Genomic DNA, 21,355 nt, shown 5'->3' with positions numbered 1-21,355 from the left:
CGACTAACTGTATATACAGTTACTTTAAATCTTACCTTTGTAATGTATTCTGTGAAATGATGACATTTTATACTAAATATTTTCATACCCTAAGAATACGCTGTTGACTCATAACTAGTTACAAAAATAAAATCAAAAATATTCACATGACTATTCTGATTACCATGCTGATAATGATTTAAAAAGGATAATTTTACTGACTTGTAACAATTTAAAAAAGAAATCTTAAGTTGGCTGACAACTATGTTCAAGGATCACCTGAGCTCTAAAAAGTCAATTTAAATGAGATCACATGTAGGCGGTGCACAGCTTTATCTGTCCTGACAATTTTAAAATTCTTGTTTTGACTTCACTTCTGCACCTTATCTTCATCTGGATGAGATCAACTTTCACTATTACAACGGTAGTTTTCAGACACTTTGTGTCAGATTTGTGTTGTCTTAGAAGGCGAGTTGAGAAACCAACTGTATCCTTTTGAAAATAATTACTGTACTTTTTAAAAAATAGATTTACCTTAAAGAAAATGGAAGGAAGCACGAAAAAGGCATCCCACTATATGACTCTAAACCTTCAAGCATAAACATAGGGTCCTCCTCGGTGTGACTGCACTGCAGGATATTATCCACCTCCATCCAACAGCGGAGAGGAGCTACTGGGCTATTTTTGACGAGTCAGCATTTAGAAACCCGAGGCCATAAAATAAGGCTCCATCTCATCTCATGACTGATCATCATATCCATATTCATGATATCCACAGGCACGTAAAAGCACACTCATTCTTCTGATATTCATGAGAAACTGGGGACGCAGAAACCCCTGTGCGTGTTCATGTAAATCCTGAGCTGACTGGCTCCATCTGTGGCACCCATCAACAAACAAGGCCCCTCTTTCATTCTGTCAGTGTCATTTTGTCCTCCGCCTATCATAGATCCACACAGACGGCACACATCAAGGCAGGCAAGAACAGAACACGTCACCGCTGTCACTGGATTGCTCTTACGGGATTTTGAGAACCCTTCTGGCACACCTACTACGCTGTAAATTATACCGCGGTCGTATCAAATCCAGGTCTGTCAAGCAGCGTCTTTTTTTCCACTTTTAAGAGTCACTTCACGGCTCACTGGTCCAGGTTTATTTTGGCCTCACGAAACTGAACTGAAGGCTCTCGGCTGTGTCGTGGAAAACATCCAAATGACCCGTGTCAGCCCGTCTGTGTGTATATGAACAAGGAGCATCGAAGTATAGGTACAAACTCAGCGGCAGGAACAATACACCTTTATTTATTCCATCTGAGTAAAAGCCTCCAAATTGCTTAAATAAAAGGAAAACACAAAAGATACCTCAACTGTTCCCAAATGTTTCACTGGTAATGAAGAGTGAAGCACATGGTCAACCATGTCCCCTATAATGATCAGCCATTATAGGGAACGTACACACTGATCAAAAGAACCTTTTATAAGCAAGCGGAAAGCATACTAGCATACTATTTTTGTTTATTTGCTTGTCTTGTATAATCTTTTCACATCATTCAATGCAAAAGGAAAAAACTAAATCAAGAATACGGACAACTCTGAGCATTTTCTTCATCAGTTTATTACAACAGAGTGCCTTATTCAGAAGCTACTGCAGATCTGCTGTAATACGGACTATTCCAGAACATCATCCCTGCACACATCCATCAGCATCTGCAACAATTGTTCGAAGAAACTCGGAATACTTGAGTTACAACATTTAATTTCCCTTTGGGATAAGTATCCTCTCACTGCTATGCTGATGATACCCAACGCTTTCTAAATGTAAACACTGTGTATCATTAAAGTTGAATTTGTGCTACCCATAGATTGTCACTCACTATGGTAGTTTCTAGAGACTGCTAACTTTTATTGTTTGGTTCACACATAAAAATGTCAAATAAACTGAGAGCTATTAACCAATATCAACATGCCTTAAATTAATGGAAAGATTAATGTAGTTCTTTACTTGTCTGATAGACATTTCCCTGGGAAAACTGCAAAATTTCCAAATTGCAGCTGATGAGCTTTTGACTAGATCCTCCAAGCTATGTCAACTCTCTGCACTGGTTCCCTGTACAAGACAGAATAGAATCTGAGGTTCCAGTTTAAACTTTTAAAGCACTGCATGGCCATGTAGCATAAAACATTTCAGGTTTTGGCCAGCAAGTCACAACCAGGACCTGGAGATAATATATTTGGGTCATGTTATCAAAGATTAACAGTAAAGGGGACAGAGTTGTAGGTTTGTAGTCCCAATATTCATTCCACCTACATTCTCAGATTTAATGATCTTGTTCAAAAACCAGAATGAACCTGTTTACTCGGCATCTTGTGGTTTATGCTATTATATTTCAGATTTTGTTTTGTGTTGTTTATATGAGATGTAATGATAATGTGATTGATGCAGATTAGTGGCCTTCTTTTAAGTTTACCTGGTCACTTTGTGTGATTCAGACTTTTTATTCAAACACCTAAAAAACATGAGCAGCCAGATCTTTGACAGAGGTAGTAGTTTTAAATCAAACAAAACAAACAAAAAAAAGGATTTATTAGATTATCCTCACCTATACAAATAAAGCATGTTATGAGATTTTTGTTAAACTCTACATTAATTAAGAATATTTAACACATAATCTAAAAATATAAGATTTATTTTTAAGTTTTCAAAATGTCATGCTAAAATCTTCTGTACTTCATTATTACACTCCTATAAACAAAGCTTACTTACTTGGTAAGGAAGAACACTTAACGATGCAGCAAACTAAAGTGGTTATTATTAGATTTTGTACTGGTGCTTCTGTTTTGTTGTGTCAAATTTAAATGATTCTGCAACTCAAACCGGTGGCTCGGTCACAACATAATCAATTGGGCAAACAAAGCTTCAGAGTTTGTGAACGTTCCTCTTGTGAAACAACAATTACTGGTTTCAAATCAACACATTTCTTGAACCACAAAATAAAAACTGTTCACTTAAAAAAAGGGGGGTTGATCTGAAGCTCAATGGGATCTCACGGCTTTCATTTGTTTACAGTAGTACGATTCTGTCAATGTGGCAATCATCCAGTGTAAGAAGTATGCTAAGCAGCGCCCACATATTCGCAGAAGAATCTATGTATGTTCTTTCTTTTGAAAACCACTATTTCGTTTTTGTCACTGTCGGTGTTTTCTTGTCCGAGTGGGGGTTGGGGGGGGGTCATTGGAAATGCCATGCAGTTATTAACAGAGAACTCTAAATACCGCAAAACTTGATACACAGAGATGGAGAGTAGCTCTGACAAACCGGTTGCGTTTCGATGAAAAAAGGCGTAAGAAACTTTCCAGACGCGAAACACCGGATGAAAACAAGTAATCATACCGAGTGAAGAAATCTGCAGCACAACTCTACGGCATTTGACTCAGCTATAGGTATAGCAGTTTAGTTTTCTGAATTTCCCGACACTTGACTCAGCTATCGGTATAGGAGTTTAGTTTTCTGAAATTCCCGACAAAGCTTACAGGGATTGGGTATCCATATTTGGGCAACACTAACTTAATATAATTGTTAGTCTATAGTTCTGCAGTAGTACTTTTTCATACATATCTGCCTTCTTTCTTGTTGTAGTTAGGTTTTGTTAACATCCAAAATATGTCAAAATAGCTAATTAAGCATTTGAGCTAAAGCTAGTAACATCAAAATATCTCTCTCCTCTTTATCCTCCTTCGTTAATACCCTTCTGTCTGTTCTCTTAAAACACAGGCCTTTTCGGCTCTAAGTTGATAATACAAATAAGGCATTAACGTACTGGAGGTATTATGTTAGGTCGTGAGTGCCTACATATCCATCAGCTGAAGGTGATGCCCGGGTCGAACGGACCCCCAGTACTCCGAGCTGCGGTGCCACAAGAGCGAACACTGGTTGTTCAGTCTCCGGAGTATGGAGGCCCAACCGTCATTCCGAGTTCATGTTTGAAAAGCTTTAAATAAATCACTGACAACTTCTAATTGTTTTTCTATAGCGTAGATAAGGGACTCGTCTTACCTTTGCTTTAGTGATGATGTGTGTGGCTAGTTTAACAACCGCGAAATTTCCCTTGCCGATGGTCCGCTCGATTTCGTAGTGGCCCACTCGGGCTGGAGGGGGCCTGGTGGCCGAAGTGTGCCCGGGATTAGTGATGCACCCGGTGGCCGTGGTGGTACGACCATTGGGGTTGATCCCAGAGGACGGCGGGGCCCGGTTCTGGGAGACCATTCCTGCGTGGGTCGGTCGGGCAGGGTGCGTAATTGCAGCCGCCGCGGACCCAGCAGCACCTCCGCTAGACACGGCCGCCATCTTCTCGCCTCTCTGCGGGAACAACAAGCAGCCCTGCGCAGCGCGCATCGGGCACGCCCCCGCCCTGCGTCATTTTACGTGAAGGGCTCCTCCGCAGCGCCCTCTCTAGGTTGTAGCCATGGCAACGATCGGCGTAACAAATGACTTCATCCACGAAAACGTATTTTGGTTGCCGTGGAGACAGAGAAGTGCGCATTATCACTTTGGTTCCCATGATTCAGTGATTCCTTACAAAAGTGCTGCGCTATGTGCGATCAGAGGGCTTCCTGAATCTTTAAAGGTATACGCCATGTTAACGCCACGAAGATTAAATTAATCAATGTTGCTAACGAAAATATTCAACTCCACTGAGACAAAAGAAATGTTTAAACAAGGAAGTATTCACAGACTAAGGTAATCAGTTCAGCGCGACTATTGTGGGACAAATCAGTAATCCATGCGTTTACACACAGATAAATTAGATAATACGGGACAAATACAGTTTTATTGATACTTATAGAACCACGAATATACGGACTATATCTTCAAAACCTTCGCTTTGGAGGCAAACGTGACTAGTGTGCAAAGAGACGGCCTTGACATTCGTGGGTAGGGATGGGAGGGGATCTTTTCAATAGTGCTTTGTTGAATGTTTTGGTATTTAGTAGAGAGACAGACAGACAGACAGACAGATAGATAGAATTCTGATACCAGGAAATTAAGGACTTCATCGATGTAAAAGATATAAAAAGACAACATTTATGTACATTTATATTATATGTACAAATAACATTTATAAGCATTCGTTTCTTGTTGCAGTTTTAACCTGTTGTAGTTCATGACTCCCTAACCAAGTTGTAGACGCTGCCATCTATTGGTAGATATGGATACTGCTTTGTGCAATGTTGACAGCACAAAGCAGCCATTTGCCATTAACCAAACCTAAAGGACATTTCTATGTAAGGATGTACTGCTAACTGCCAATGAGTTATTGTTTCAAAACAGCAACTGGCGGTCAGAAACACTTTTCCGTTCAATCTTATCACAAAGAGGAATATCACATGCATAAAGCATAGAACTGGAGCAGACAGATTTCTTAAATCAGTTTTGTCATTCAGACCTTCTATCATAGAATACCCCCAATCCATATTTCGTAGTTTAACGAAATTCTTTGATCTAGAATTTGAATTGATGCCATCACTGCAAATAAATAAGATACAAATTTACGTGTTTCACGGGAACAAAAATAAATTAATCTTTTCTGCCACCATGAAATGTAATTTCAAATCAACAAACTTTTAAACAATTTTTTAAAGCATTTTATGAAACTGTATTATTCTTATGAAGTATTATGTATTCGCAATATGTGTTGTACATTTATTCAACTTTAATAAATGCACAACAAATTCATTTAATTTGAATCTTAGTTTTCTGTATTTTAATTCTTTTATTTAAAATATAAATAAATAAAAGTCATATTAATTAAATATATTTTTATTCATACTGTTATACCGTGCAATTCAGATCAAATTAATTTTTGAAGTTTATTTATGACTGGTGGATTTTTGTTGTTGGTTATTCTGATTCATTACTTTATGTGCCTTGTTATTCAGCTTTGCTTAATTCAATTTGCATGAGCTTAAATATATTTATTCTTCTATTAAATTAAGTTGAATTAAATTAAATTGTTGGCATGTCAATTTCCAATCGTGAAGGTGTTCCGCATTGACGTCATTACGTCGCGTGGCGTTTTGTTTACTGTTAGAGCGTGGAGGAGGGGTGCGCGCTAATAGAACGGATTTTTCGTAGTGTGTACAGCTTTTAGACGAAAAATACTTTCACCTGGTGCTGGCGTCTTTTAACGTAGATATGAATAAGAGTTAAGAAGGAGGGCAGAATTAGTTAGCTATAACGCGCGGTTCTGTATTCCCACTCTTTCTAACCGATTTACAATCCGCGGAGATTCTACCTTGGCGTCCTAACTTGCGAGCTGTTAGCACAGCTCCCCACATAGAGGAACGCAGGGTCATTATTGCGTCGTCGTCTTTGAGTTTTGCGTTTCTGGCTGTATAGCTGCTAGAGCAGAAGTTGTTGTCGGTGCCGAACTGACTGAGAACAAGTCTGTCGCTTGAACATTTCGCTGTGTTTAGTTTGTCAAGTAGCTTGCAGCAGCTGGTGCTTCTGCTCTTTGTCAGTGTGGAAGTGGCCCAGTTCATCAGGACATCTCGGTTTAACTGCTCCTTAATGGGGAGAGGTTATTTATTTGCTTTGCCATTCAGGCTGCAATAAGCTTAGTTGTCGGTTTTCGGTTGAGGAAGACGGTGTCAGACAAAATGGTGTTAAGGAGCTACTGGAAATGTCGTCTTAAAAGCAGCTGTTTTCCTTTGGCTCGCTGGATACGAACAGGGCTGGCAGCTTTGTTCTGGATCTGTGTGACCCAGTTAGTGTGTGGTGCTGGGACGCTTGGAGAGGCTAAATCTGTGATACAAAAGGATGCAGAGTTTGATGTGACCTACCATGACACGGTTATAAGCGAAAATCAGACCATTTATGCGTTCAATCACACCATCTCCAGAAATAAGGTGAGTTTCCTTCTTTAGATCTTAGAATATGGTGTCCAGGTAATGATTTGGAGATTTAATTGTTTCCTTGTTCCTTTGACTTTCAGACAGAGGGGGTGCGTGTGACCGTAGATGTGTTGCAGCAGTATCTGGAGAGTCCTATTCTGTTTGTTATTCGGCAAAAGCAAGCTGTGATGTCTTTTCAAGTCCCCCTCATTCTCAGAGGCCTGTAAGTAATTCTCACTTTTCTAAGTTTATTTAATGTTAACTCTAAGATGATTTGTTTTCACCAAAACAAAAAAATATTTAAAGACAGTGCACTCTTTAAGGATATCCACTTTATTTACAGAGATGCTCTCTGTAAATAATTATGACTTCAGGTCACATGATGGAACACTGTAAACGTTACCTGTGCCTCTCATAAGTGTTTTTTCAAAAGTCTTCATAACCTATGAACACAGACCATGCAGATTTTCTCTAGAATTCATATTCATACATTAGGCCGTTCTAATGTATAAATATGCTTTTATCTAGACCATTCCATTGTAATTCTGACTGTATGTTGGATATTCAACTTACATTGAGAGTTGTATGTTGGACATATCAATCAATCCTGAACCCATACCAAACGATGGCAGTCTTACAGCCATGTCTGTGTACGTCTGCAGTTGTGTCATGCGTTTTCCTATTGAAGTTGTTCAGATTCTGGAATATTGTTTCATATCATAACTCTGCCGTAAACTATTCACAAAGTCGCCCTTGATCTGTCTGCTGTTTATTGGTCTTCATGTTGCAGTTTGTTTCCTAAATTTTACTACTCTGTTTTTTTCTGAAGGCATTTGGATACACTGGTTTTATTTTAAGAACTTCAGTGTAACCATGTCAAACATTTTGGACTTTTATTAGTAGAAATCTTTTAAAACCTCTTCTCTCAACTTCACAAATGTGCAGCACTGTGGTCTATTAGCCACAACCCTGATATGATAAGGTTGAGCTTGTGTTTGTGACATGACAAAAGGAAAGGTAAGTTATGAAAACCTCTGCAAAGGATTGTATTTTGTAGAAAGAAAACAGCCATTTTCTTCTGCTAGAGATTAGAGGGCACTCATGTAGTTTCACGTAATTGGGGGAGTTTTTATGCTTCCCTCAGCAGTTTCTTTATGTGATCTTTGTCTTGTGTCTTTTGGTTGTGCAACTTCAGAATTACCTTGTCGCCCTTTTGCTGTTGCACCCTCATGGACAGACATGTTCCAATGGTTCATTAATAAACCTTGAACTTTCAGTTCCTCCACTTGGAGCCACCAGGGCAGATATGAGGAACCTCTGTTATTGGACTTGAGAAACTTTAGAATATTTTCCTGTCTGTCATTGTACAATGTGGTTTGTGTGCGATATGGGAATTTGCAACAAAGGTGATTTTGGTTATCAATCATTTATCCATATACTATAGAACTTAAAGATCCACTATTGGAAAATATTCTTTACACGTCATTTAAAATGTCTCATCATTTTGTAAAATAAAAGACATTTATATTTACCTCAAAGCTGAACTTTGTGGTAAATAGAAGCCCTGTTATCCTCTGTGTTTATCAGCATGTGTTCCTGTGTGTCAGCTATCAGAGGAAGTACCCGTACAAACACGTGGGCAGAACCTTGTGCCAACCTCCAACCCGAGCCGCGTCCGAGACCCAGTACTTCTTTGTGGACGTGTCCACCCTGTCGAGCCAGGGTACAAACTACCAGTTGCGAGTGAGCCGTGTGGAAAGTTTCACCCTGCAGTAAGTTATATGACTTAGATCTTAGCTCTATGGATATGGCTTTTATGTCTCAGTGTCAACAAACAGCTTCTGGTATGCCTGACATGCTATATTTAACTCGATTACAGGACAGACAAGAAATTCAGCTTCACGGCATCACCTTCCCAACCTCAGGTAACCCAGCTTTATGTTTGGAATAATGACTGTCGCTTTCCAAGATTATATTTATTGCAGTCATAGCAACGTCCTCAACAGATAAAGTATCGGCATGGGTGGAGTGAATATAAGACAAATAAAAACACAAAACAGGAACTTACATTTTCCAATGCAAGTGTCTGTCCTGGTGTGCCAAAAATTTTGACTTTTTGGTACGTGAAAAAAGTTACATTTATGGTCAGGGAGGAATGGTAATCTCTACCATAAGAAGTAAAAATACATTAAGAAGACTAAAACACTGAGCAACTTCAGTGTAGTGATTCTGTTATCTAAGCAAATGTCTTAAATGTAAATTAAATCCATATCTCCTTACTCTTTTCTGAAATGATGAGCGCATAAACCACACGTCACCACTACATCACTCTCTCATATCGTTAAAGTTAACTGTAAAAATGTACAAAATAAACTGTCCTTTTTCAATTCTTATCAATTCATGGTCTATTTGGACTAGGCCTGTCACGATAGCAAATTTTGCTGAACGATTAATTGTCTCAAAAAACTATTGCGATAGACGATAGTATTGTTTGAAAACCTTTTTACACTGATTTAATGGAAATGACATAATAATGCATGCGATTTCCTGCCAAAGATGGATGCACTTTATTTTAAAAAGAACACCCAACACTGGAACTGATAAACAAAACAACCGACAATCGACCGACAGCACTAAGATGGTGTCGTGTGCGCTGGGCATTACACTAAGGAAATGAGGAAGGGAGGGTCAGTGGAGAGCACCGGAGTTGAGCCTTTTTTCATTTAGCGTCATCAACAGAAAGAGAAAGGCTGGAAGAGACGATAACGGCGATAATTAAAATGACGTAGATATTTTTAATTTATCGTACGATTAATCGATTTCTCGTTTATCGTGACAGGCCTAATTTGGACAGATTACCAGTGTGTTTCTAAAAGGAAACATTTTGTTTGACTTCTATCATGCAATCAGTAAAAACTAATGGAACAGTCAAATTAATTGTATTGGTTTTGCAAAGTGCTGTTGCTGCTTTGTTTCTTTATTGTAGTGACACAACATAATAAGTCATACTAGATTGGTGAATCAGGTCTTTCCATTAATGTTAATCTTTTACTGTGTGATGGATGTATAAGGTAGCGCATGCAGGTCCAATTGTTTCTGCCCTATATGGATTGTTAGTTTTTGCCTGTTGTTTTGGTACATTTCTCAGATTAGAATTGGAAATCTCAAAAGTACTTTTTCCATCTTCACAAATTAGAAACTGAGGAAAAAATTTGTTTCTAATTTCTTTGAACAAGTTACAAATGCTTTTGTATGTCCATGCAAGTTAATATGTACAATTTTCTGCTACTTTACACATTTTTAATTGCTTGTCCTGTTGACCAAAATGTATTACATGGGTCTTTGTTGAATAGTCTCAACCTCCACAACATTTAAGCACACGTTACACAGGTCGTAACGTGCAAAATCCTTGAACATGTCATAATATTTAAAATATATTTCTATTCATTTTCGTTAGACTTTTATTTTTCGAAATTAATCCTGAATTGGCAATTTGCTCCCTGGTGAATCCTGACGTTCTCTAAAATAGGTAAACATGTAAATCTAACCACCAGTTTTTTATGATTTTCCCATCTTAGAATCCAATCTTAAAAATTAGATGTTTTTTCTGAAACCTGGAAATGTTAGGTTCTGGGTTTAAGTGTAAAACATAATTAAGCTCCATCTTCAACCAGACATGTTGTGCAATTAGATAAGAAAACTTATTCTCTTTTTCAAAGTCATGTTAAAAGTGTTAAAATATTTTGCATGATGGCATCCAGGAGGCCTATTATTCACTGATGCAACATTTGTAAAAAGTCAGAGTTCCACAATATAAAATATAATCTTACCACCATGGATCACGCTACAGCTCTTATATCAGATAACCACAGAGTGACTCCATTCATCTGCTCTCTAACTCCTGTTTACCTCTCCTTCTTTTATCCCAGTTTTTTAAATATGTCTTTCCTGACGGGGTGGATACTGTCATTGTCAAAGTCAACTCAGACGAGAACTTCCCCTGCTCTGTTATGTCTATCCAGGACATCCAGGTATATAGTTGGGACTGCCATGCGTTCTGTTTATTTTCTCTACCTCTGTTCTATATTTTCCTTTTCACAGCAGACGCCTCCCTCCAATGTTTTCCATTTGTCTTTTTTGACAGTGGTAGCATTTCTAGACCACTAGAGGTCACCATAGAGGCACCTGCATAATTTTGTTTCACTGTTTTAACATTAATTGTATGTTATTGAAGCAGTGAGAAACATTTTTGTCAATGTTTTTTTTTGTCTTTTAAATGAAATTGTCTTTTTTAATGCAACTTTGAATGCAGGAAGTATTTTATTTTCTCATTCCTCTCCTCATAGTGTCCAGTCTTTGACCTGGACAACAATGTGGCCTTTATTGGGATGTATCAGACTATGACAAAAAAAGGTGCCATCACCGTGCAGGTATTTGCTTTTTAACATTACACTTAATCCAACATCATTTTTCCCCAACCATTGTGACAATGATCACATGTAATATCTCTGTGTGTCGCTTTATTTTTAATCCAGAGAAAGGATTTTCCTAGCAACAGTTTCTATGTAGTAGTAGTGGTGAAAACGGAGGATGAGGCATGCGGCGGTCCGCTGCGTTTCTACCCCCTGCAGCCCGATAAATTAATTGATGCTGGTAACCGCACCAAGGACCTCGACGTGGTAGTCTCACCTGCCATTAACTGTAAGCCACATATATTAATTAAAGCAATTTATAGTTTTTGTTGCACACAATTGCTCCATTCTTAATGGAACAGATACATCATGTGAACTAAATTCAAGATCTTCATCTTTTATATTTGTTAGACAAAATACTGAGCTTTGCTAAATAATAGTTAGAAGTGTGACAAGAAAATGAAATGTCTCATTGGCTTTAGAATGAGTTTGTATTTTCCCTCACAGCTGACAAATATGTGATCGGAATGCTGTTCTGTCTTGGGATCTTCCTGTCGTTCTACGTGTTGACTCTGCTGGTTTCCTGCGTGGAAAACAAACGGTAGCATCTTTTACTTGTTCCAGCTCCCTGTTAATTCTGTTAATCATCTGTTAACAAGTTCATAGAGATCTAAATCACATTTTAAAACGTTTGGCTCAAATTTGAAGTGTATTTTTGGCTCCATCCCATAGAGAAGTAATTCATAGTTGATTAATTAGTGCTACTTAATAACATTTGAATGCCTGATTGTTACTCACAAATGTAAGTGGCATAAACACACATAAGTGTACTGACTAAATCATAATTACTCAGCTTCCTCAGCATGTACTCGCTGAACTGCAGTAATGAAGGCTACCTGAAAGATTTGCTTTTCAATAACCTCTGGAAAACAGAAACATTATCAACATTCATTTAGGTGACTTTAATAGGATAATCGGAAGACACTGGGTGATGTCTGAAAACTATTTGTTTCTTTCTAGATGTTGGTGTCTCTTTTCTTAGCTCTAATAATCTAACTCCTGTATTTTCCTAGATAGCCAGGAAGTGTATACAGTTTTTTTTTCACAATTGTCATGAGTTGTATCTATCTAAATACAGTAATTAGCTGTTGTACTGAAATAAACCTGATCAAAGAGTTGAATTATTACCTGAAAGTCTCCAGTCATCACTTATCATGACTGCGAATCTGCACACAATGAAGGAAACTATGTATGTAATTAATTATTTTTGTTTTTCTGCAGAATGAAAAGGAGAGAATTGTTTCTGAACCCCCCTGACATGTCGCCTGCTGAGACAGGTAACTGATTTCATTTTTTATTTTTATTTATCTTATAAATTAACAATTATCTGAAATATCTTATCCGATTTCTACATTTTTCTTTTAAATATAGCTTTAAATGTTGTTGTTACTCATTGTGTTTTTGACCTTCTCTCCCTGTGCGGTTCAGCCTCCCTTCTTGGGAAGAACGGCGACGGTATAACGTCACTCTTCTTGTGCACTTGCTGCTCTTTCTCACACTTGTTTGGCTTATCTGTAGTTGCTCTGCATGCATTAGCTTGCACACATAACCTTGCCAGGGTTTAAGCATCCTCTATTGAAAGAAAGTGTCTGATTGGTTGCTGAGCTCTGTGAACTGTGCATTAGCATGACTGCAGCACAGTTCCAAGAGTTTCATTTTACAATCTCGAACAGATAACGCTGCAAGCTCTCCTCGGTGCTTTACAGGTTTGACCGATGGCTAATGCACATTATCAGGAGCTATTAAAATTATGACGATGCTGCAGATTTATGGACACTACAGTTGAGATAAAGGACTCACTCTGATGCATGTCTGGAGTTTAAAACCGCCTCTGTGTGTTTCTGTTTGGTTCACTAGTGTTTGCTGGCATGATTTTCATGAGAAAGCTCACAATTCCTGCAGTTCATAGTCAACACATTGTAAACTGTACCTTCTTTGTGCCATCTGTCACACATAAAGTGCCCTGCAGTAGTTTGTTTGTAGTAACTAACACTGATCAGTACTTAACAAAACCTCATTAATTTTTTTTCACGTTGTCAAGTTTCAGGCACAAACTGATACTTGAGAGAATTTTATTAAAATTGTATGTGACATACTGACACAGTCTCACACCTAAATGTGAAATGGCAGAAGAAAAGCAACATGGTACACAGATCAGAAGGGAGAAACCAGTTTTATAGTAAGAATTGAATGGCTTAAGACCCAGAGAGTCTGTCCTGCCATCCAGCTAAACAGAATTTGTTCAGATCTACAAAAGCTACAAATTATCTAATTTCTAATTAAACGACAATCTTATTGTGTTTTTGAGGTTATATTAAAGAAAATGATCAAACTTTCATATACAATCAATTAATTCATTTTCTTCAATGGGAAGTTAATTATTCATGCAAAAAGGCATTAAAGCCGCATGGCTTGAAACCAAAAGACAAAACAAAACTTTGTAAAGAACACTGTTCCTTACACTATTTTTGTCATTCTTCGGAGAATTGCTGTGGTTAGCATCTTTTAAAATTACCTAGATTTTAAAATATTGTTCAAGTCATCAGCATTTTATGACCAAAGTCATTGTTGGCCACAGTGGAGGGTCTAAAGAGCCACATGAGGCAAGATAAGTGTGTTAGAATGCCATAGTCAAAGTCCAGATCTAAACTGTGTTAAGAATCTGTGACCTAAAACAAACACACACCACATGTTTTCAGTTATTGAATAATACAAACCATTATATTTATGTTTGCTTCATCTACCTCTTCTCCATTATGGGCTACTTTGTGTTGGTGTGTCCCAGAAAATACCCCAAAAAACCCTTCAAAGTTTGTGGTTGTAATATAAATACTTTTGCATTGCATTCTTCTTTTTTTTTTAACTATGCTGATATTTTTAGACTTTTGACTCTTTTAAACAAATCTCGATAATAATTCTGTGTCCAGACTTCTGTATGTGTTTGTACATCTGTTGTATCTTGTGTGTTCTGGACTAACGGCTCATGTGCCGTGTGTTAGTAGTGAGGGATGTGGAGAAACACAGTAGTGCCAGTGTGTTTAATGTGTGAGATTTGTTTTAAAATAGTCTCTTCTGGCTTTTTAAATGCGTTTCTCTTTTTCACAGGCAAAACTCCAGCCTCTCCGTATGAATATGGCTCCTTTGGTGAGTTGGAGGCTGATATCTGTTACTAATCTCTCAGCTTTGTTGGAGGTTGTTTAATCAACACATTTTCTTCTGCCAGCTGACAACGGCAGCACCCTGAGCTCCGAGGCCGTCACTGACAGCGCCACATCAACGGACAACAACTATGGCTACTTGGGTATGAGCTCCAGCAGACACAGCTGTTATTTTTCACCTCACCATTCTCACCCTGAAGCATTTTGTTGTGGCCGGCTTCCCAGTGCACCTCGGGTCCCTCACTGCTGTTCTGTGTTTGTTCAGCAGGACAGGAGCCTTTCAAACGCCGACCATTCCTCAATCACCTTCACCACTTAGCCATTCACATTGGTGACACCCTGCCTCACAGTTTCCCAAATCACTCCCCAGATTTGCTCCAAACCAATCAGCACTGTACTAATCAGACACACCAGATTTCATATTTTATTCCAGATATTATTCCATGTAACCCAAATTAAATGTGAAGTGATTCGGTGTACCAATGCAAATTCTTCTTTGAAAAATTTGTGATGCATTTGAGCACTCATGCACCAATTTGCCGATACCTTTACGTATCCAATCACCAAATTGCTCACAGTCTGTATCCAATCGGCTAAGCTGTCTCTCTTCTGTTCAGAGCGATCATTGGACAGCGTCGCACGAAGCAGGCAGGAGTCTTTAAGTTCTGTGGAGGAGGACGACTACGACACGCTGGAGGATATCGACTCGGATAAAAACATTGTCCGCACCAAGGTGCACATCATCAACACAAACATGCTGTAGAGCAACAGAAAGTAATGTGGAAGAAAAAAAAATACAGGGCTTTATTTTTTTCATTTCAACCCCTCTTTATTCTAACACTCTTAAGTAAATCCATTGCACAAATTTACCTTTAAAATGTACCCAAAGTAAGAATAATCAGCAGGAATGTAATTAATTTTCACTAGTTTGTTAGAGAACAGAACGATGGATTGAATGAATTAGATTAAAGCATGTTCATAGCCCAGATCGGAATTCAGTTGAAACTTTGTAAGACTTAAAACTGGTGTTAACTGATAATCACTGTCAAATCTGGCTGAGTTCATCTTTCTGTGTTGCCTCTTTTCCCTCCTGATGAATTCTGATTTGTTCTCCTTATCACAGAAGTACCTGTGTGTGTCTGACCTCGCTCGCAAAGACAAAAGGATCCTCAACAAAAAATACCAAATCTACTTCTGGTGAGTTCACCAGAAGTTCATTGTTATGAAACAAAGGCTTCTTACACTATGGACATCCTCAGGACATTTTCACATGGCAAGAACCATTAGAGAGGATCTGCCACATGTTGATATTACGGGTGCAACTAACAATTATTTCAGTAATGACTTTTTGTAACTATTAATTGATTTTTCTGATATAAACATTGACACATTCTGCAGATTTTTTATTTCACTACTTAAGCCTTTCTCATACTTCAGAAACATATTAAAATATGCAATAAACAAATAATTTAGACAAGAAAATAAAAATTTTACAGCATGCAATGCAATAGCATTGCATTCCTTTAGTGAATGTTTGATCATTGGTAGGAATGGAAGCACCTGCAGCTAAAAACAAAAACCTAACATCAACATCCGACTCAGCACTCTTTGCTCGACTGAACATCAATACAGTGTGAGGCTTGTTGACTAACATTTGGATTAACCAATTAATTGAATAAGCAAAAGCTGCTTATTATGAGGGGTTTTTTTGTTGTTTTTTGTTTTTTTCAGAATTAGAACCAGGTGAAGCTAAAATTGCCGCTCATGAAGTTCTGGGTGGAAAATATATATTTTTGAACAGTGTTGGCTTAATTATTACTCTTGACTGTATTATTTCAGCAAATGGCCTTTTGAGCCTGTGTGCTCCAGTTAACAAATAATCACTTACTAAATTGGTTGATTGAATGATTAATCGTTTCAGTCCTGGTTGATGTAACTGAACGAGGTAAAAAGAGCTCTTTGTATAGATCCAAGAGACAATTACTTAACTATTTCATCCATGACACTTTGGTCACCATGGCTACCTCGTTAACATTTCATAGATCAAAGTGTAGACTGATGATTAGCATCACATTCTAATAATTATTCTCTCCTTAGGAATATTGCCACTATCGCGGTGTTCTACGCGCTGCCAGTCATCCAGCTGGTCATCACATATCAAACGGTGCGTTGGTGATAAACAAACATGGCTGCTCAAACTGCCTTCGAAACATTCTCATGGTAATTTCATGTTTGGTCTACAGGCTGTAAATGTGACAGGAAACCAGGACATCTGCTACTACAACTTCCTGTGTGCTCATCCTTTGGGAGCTCTAAGGTGTGTGTTTATTCATGCTTCCACTAATGCAGCAGTAATACACACGCTCAGCTGGTTGTGTTAAACCTTGTGTGTGCAGTGCATTCAACAACATCCTCAGTAACCTTGGATACGTGATGCTGGGACTCCTCTTCCTCCTCATTGTCCTCAAGAGAGACGTCACACACAATCGAGCGTTGGTCCGCAACGACCTCAACGCTCTGGTGAGGCGCCTGCCACCAAACTGATGCTTGATGCAGGGAACAACCGTTTGATGCAGTTGTTCCCTGCAACAATGTAATACAATATTAAACAGAACCTCAAGATGGAGGTTCTGTTTAACATTGTAGCACAAAAGGTGACATGTTATTATGGTCACTTCCTATTAAACAGATAATATCTGAGCTGAAATAGTCGTTTCAACATGTTTTCTGTTTCTTCTGCAGGAGTGCGGCATCCCGAAGCATTTCGGTGTGTATTATGCCATGGGAACTGCTCTGATGATGGAGGGCTTGCTCAGTGCTTGCTATCATGTCTGTCCCAACTACACTAACTTCCAGTTTGGTGAGACATGCATCTTTGCTCTCCAGTCACATGAGGATTTATTTGCTGCTATTTCATGTTTGTTTTCTCTAGATCCTGCCACACGCAATAGTTGTAAATCATTGAAAGTTGACAATAAGTGGAACTAAGTCTGATATAGAAACATTACCAGTTCTAATTCCTGACTTGCCATGGATGTGTCTGTATGAGTGAGATATATTTATACAGCTTGTCAGCAAAAAATGGTTGATTTGGGGTTTAGTCACAGTTTATCAGGAAGATTGAGTCTGTAAGTTTACTTTAAGAAACCATTTGAACAATCAGTTGCATTTTAAGCCATTTCCAGTATTTTAATTGGTTAAAAAAACAAAACGGTGTCAATATTTTCCAGAACAATAACTGTAGTCGTTCTGCTGCCCTACAGACACATCCTTCATGTACATGATCGCTGGGCTGTGCATGGTGAAGCTCTACCAGAAGAGACACCCCGACATCAACGCCAGTGCCTACACCGCCTACGCCTGCCTGGCTGCTGTCATTTTTTTCTCTGTGCTGGGAGTGGTACGCTCACACACACACACACACACACACACACACACACCTCACACAAGTTGCAGTCAAGCTCTTGTTAATTGTGTGCAGCACAGTTTAATGATTGTGGGTTGCTGTAGAATTGTATTTGTTTCTGTTTTTTTCAGGTGTTTGGGAGAGGAAACACTGTGTTCTGGATCGTTTTTTCTGTGATCCACATTCTGGCCACTCTGCTCCTCAGCACACAGCTCTACTACATGGGCCGATGGCGACTTGGTAGGATCACAGCAAAAAACCAAAAACACTGAATCAAGAGCCTGTTTAAATGAATCATAAGCAGTTTTATTTTTATTTAAAATATTCAAACATTAAATGCTTTCAGGTAAAAAGTGCAACAGCAGAATTAATGTTTTAAGTAAAAGGTTGCTTGACACTGCTGCTTTCAATGATAATATTTATTCCTATACCTTCACATTTTATCACTATCATAAACTTCAGAGCCTTTTATTGAGATTTTATGTGATTGCAGTGGTTGAAAAAAAACCTCTGTTTTACATGTCATTAACAGTCTCTAGCTGGTTTATTTGAATCCATCTATTCCATTTTCTCATGCCAGTTTTGCTTCAGCATCTTCATTCATGTTCCCTGTGCCACTCGACACAGTCCTGTGACGCTGTGTCCAGTGGGACTTCTGGCTTTCTTCCGGCATTTGCTTTCTGTTTTACGCGCTTGCATAAAAAACAGATTTGTGGTGTGAACAATTGGCAGGTGCTTGCAAATTTTTTTTTAACCTGAGCCGTGGCTCTCTGCAGCTCCTCCGAAGTTACCTTTGCCCTCTTGAATGCCTCTGATCGGTGATCTCGGTGACGTTTGTGATCCAGTCATAAGTCCTTACTCCACACTTTGTGAGCCACATGTAGGATTACGTTGAGGTCGGGCAAAGGTTTTATTCTGACAGTTAAAGTAATCAAAGGTCCTTTGATTAGTTCTAATGTGTTTGCATTGCATAATCCACAGCTGTGGTTTTTGTCTTCAGCAAACCAAACATTGAAAATTCTCACCCAGTAATCAGTTATTTTTCTCAACTAAATACAGTAAAAGTCCTTGTTTTTCTTTTTTTCTTGTCATTTTGTCCACTAGATGCTGGTGTCATGCGCCGGATTGTCTATGTGATCTACACAGATTGCATCAGGCAGTGCAGTGGACCCATGTACATTGTGAGTTGAGATCTAAAGACCTTGCAGCAAAAATGTACATTAACAATTAAAGATAGTTAGATTTATTACTGACCTCTGGACTGACTTAATAACTCTCTTTGCCTTTCAGGACCGTATGGTGCTACTTGTTATGGGTAACATAGTCAACTGGTCTCTGTAAGTAAACACACCGTGTCCGTCTTTGATTAAGCGCTATAATCTGGCGCTTCATCTGGATTGGCTGTTTGCTCTCCACAGTGCTGCCTACGGCCTCATAGAGCGACCCAATGACTTTGCCTCATACCTGCTGGCCATTGCCATTTGCAACCTGCTGCTCTACTTTGCCTTCTACATCATTATGAAGGTGTGTGTGCATGTGTGTTAACGCAACCAGCATCAGATATCAAGACTATATTTGATCATTGTCCTTTTTGTGTCGCTTCAGCTCCGGAGTGGTGAGAGAATCAAGTGTCTGCCGTTGGTGTGTATTCTCTTCACGGCGGTGGTCTGGGGCTTTGCACTCTACTTCTTTTTCCAGGGGCTCAGCACCTGGCAGGTCAGCAACACACTGACCAGATTATTTATGTATGATTGAATAAGATGTACAGCAGAAAGGGCTATAAATGTCTTAATTGTTTTTAGGGCTGCGACTAATGGTTTTTTTGGAAATTGATTATTCTGTCAATTCTTCTCAATCGTTAAAAAAATTAGCACTGCAGATTTTTTTTTTATACAATATTAGAAATATATTAAAAATACAAATAAACAAAAAATTCAGTTCTTTTATAAAATAAGAAAATTCACCTTTTATTGGCTAAAACCCTGTTATTTGTAGCAAAGGAAAAATGCGTCCAACATCTTGGTGGTGCTGCTCAACTCGGCATCGGTGCAGAGCTGAACTGTTGACTATTTGGATGAACTCATTAATAATTCATATCCAATGCTGATAGGTTTTTTCTTTCAACAGAACTCGAACTACATGAATCTGAAACTATGCTACTTTAATTCTGAGTAAAACATATTTACAAAGGAGAGTTTTTAAATATTAAATCCAGTTTTTGGATTAATTTCTCCTCCGAATATGTTTTTTTTTTTTTTTTTCAGCCAATAGCCTTTTTTGAGTCTGTATTCACAAGTTAATGATTAATCCATTGCTCATTTAGTTGACAATTGTTTCCATAATCAGTTCACCAACCCAAATTTCTTTCTTTCCCGACGCAGAAAACTCCAGCAGAGTCTCGCGAGCACAACAGAGATTGCATCCTGCTGTCGTTCTTTGACGACCACGACATTTGGCATTTCCTGTCCTCCATCGCTATGTTTGGATCCTTCCTGGTATGGTTGTTGTTTCTTGTTTCTAATCAGGACAAAATGGTGATTGTTTAAAGCCAGTGCAGCACTTGACACATTTTTGAGTTGGAATCCCTCTTGTCTTCCCCTCATAGGTCCTCCTGACCATGGACGACGACCTTGACACAGTTCAGAGGGACAAGATTTACGTCTTCTGAATCTGTTGGGTCTTCTTTGAAAAGCCCAGCTCATCCTCTCTGCCTTATCATCTGTTTTTCTCTCTGTTGGCATCTTGTCCGTGTTTGGGAAAAAAGAAACAGCCAGTAGCCTGATGCTCCTCAGGCGGTCAGTGAGCATGTCTCCGCCTGGAGCCAGGCCAGGGACACTCGCGTGCCAATCCACAGCTGGGTCAACGTGGAATGGTCCTGAAGCGTTTTGTCCTCCTGCTGCTATCATCGATGTTACTGTCGCTCTGCGTGTTTATGTACTGCTGCTGATGAAGACAACAATGCAAACACTGAACTCTTTTTCTCCATTCTTTTTATACATGGTCCTCATTATGGTCGAAACAGCAGAGATGGATGCGTTTTGTATGCTGTGTGTGGTTCTGCAAGGTTGTGTGTTTACAAACCGGGGGAGCGTGAGTCACGTCCAATCTGCCAGTGGCCTTCCGTGTTTCTAATCACGTCAGTCACACACTGTGCTCCGATTGGTCAGCTTGTTAAAACTAGCCGTCCTTAAATGATTGTATTTACTATTTGACTGCCCTTGTGTGTATGTGTGACTGCGGAGCTGGTTTTTTGCACTGTTCTGTACGAAAAGTAGATTTTATTGTCCAGGATTGCAATGAGTGGTTACTAAATAAAAGGTTCTTTTTCACAAATGGGACTGTTTTCATTTATTGCCTTAATTAACTATTCCTTCTCTTTGAATTCACCCATATTTTCTCATTGCAACCACAAACTTTAATATACTATATTGGGAATTTATGTGATGGAGC

General features: G+C 38.7%; 2 protein-coding genes across 6 annotated transcripts in view; one reads left to right on the top strand and one right to left on the bottom strand.

Annotated features, from left to right (window-relative positions):
• Window positions 1-4,386, bottom strand: part of sik3 (SIK family kinase 3) — a 47,860-nt gene extending 43,474 nt beyond the window's left edge. For all 3 annotated transcript variants that reach the window (XM_044118869.1, XM_044118871.1, XM_044118870.1), the window contains exon 1: window positions 4,033-4,386. In XM_044118869.1, coding sequence (XP_043974804.1) covers window positions 4,033-4,371 — 339 coding nt within the window. In that variant the 5' untranslated portion in view covers window positions 4,372-4,386. The remainder of the gene's footprint in view (window positions 1-4,032) is intronic.
• A 1,632-nt stretch (window positions 4,387-6,018) lies between these two features.
• Window positions 6,019-21,238, top strand: sidt2 (SID1 transmembrane family, member 2). Of its 3 annotated transcripts, XM_044118868.1 has the most exons (27): window positions 6,019-6,884; window positions 6,971-7,092; window positions 8,477-8,641; window positions 8,749-8,794; window positions 10,799-10,900; window positions 11,216-11,299; window positions 11,405-11,570; window positions 11,789-11,882; window positions 12,563-12,618; window positions 12,770-12,796; window positions 14,447-14,485; window positions 14,565-14,642; window positions 14,768-14,830; window positions 15,117-15,232; window positions 15,623-15,696; window positions 16,597-16,663; window positions 16,743-16,816; window positions 16,896-17,019; window positions 17,242-17,359; window positions 17,763-17,899; window positions 18,037-18,145; window positions 19,010-19,086; window positions 19,196-19,242; window positions 19,324-19,429; window positions 19,511-19,621; window positions 20,287-20,400; window positions 20,511-21,238. In XM_044118868.1, exons 1-27 carry the CDS (start codon window positions 6,636-6,638, stop codon window positions 20,571-20,573), a joined length of 2,628 nt encoding a protein of 875 aa, XP_043974803.1. In that variant the 5' UTR covers window positions 6,019-6,635; the 3' UTR covers window positions 20,574-21,238. The 3 variants fall into 3 exon arrangements, with proteins under 3 accessions (XP_043974803.1, XP_043974800.1, XP_043974801.1); XM_044118865.1 differs by lacking the exon at window positions 14,768-14,830 and having other exon boundaries at window positions 6,023-6,884; XM_044118866.1 differs by lacking the exons at window positions 12,770-12,796; window positions 14,768-14,830 and having other exon boundaries at window positions 6,025-6,884.
• Window positions 21,239-21,355: the final 117 nt, after the last annotated feature.

This window comes from Gambusia affinis, linkage group LG06 (genome assembly GCF_019740435.1).
Source record: "Gambusia affinis linkage group LG06, SWU_Gaff_1.0, whole genome shotgun sequence".
In the NCBI taxonomy this organism is placed as follows: Eukaryota; Metazoa; Chordata; class Actinopteri; order Cyprinodontiformes; family Poeciliidae; genus Gambusia; species Gambusia affinis.
The sequence above is the reverse complement of the archived record's forward strand: the minus strand, read 5'-3'. Positions and strand labels throughout refer to the sequence as shown.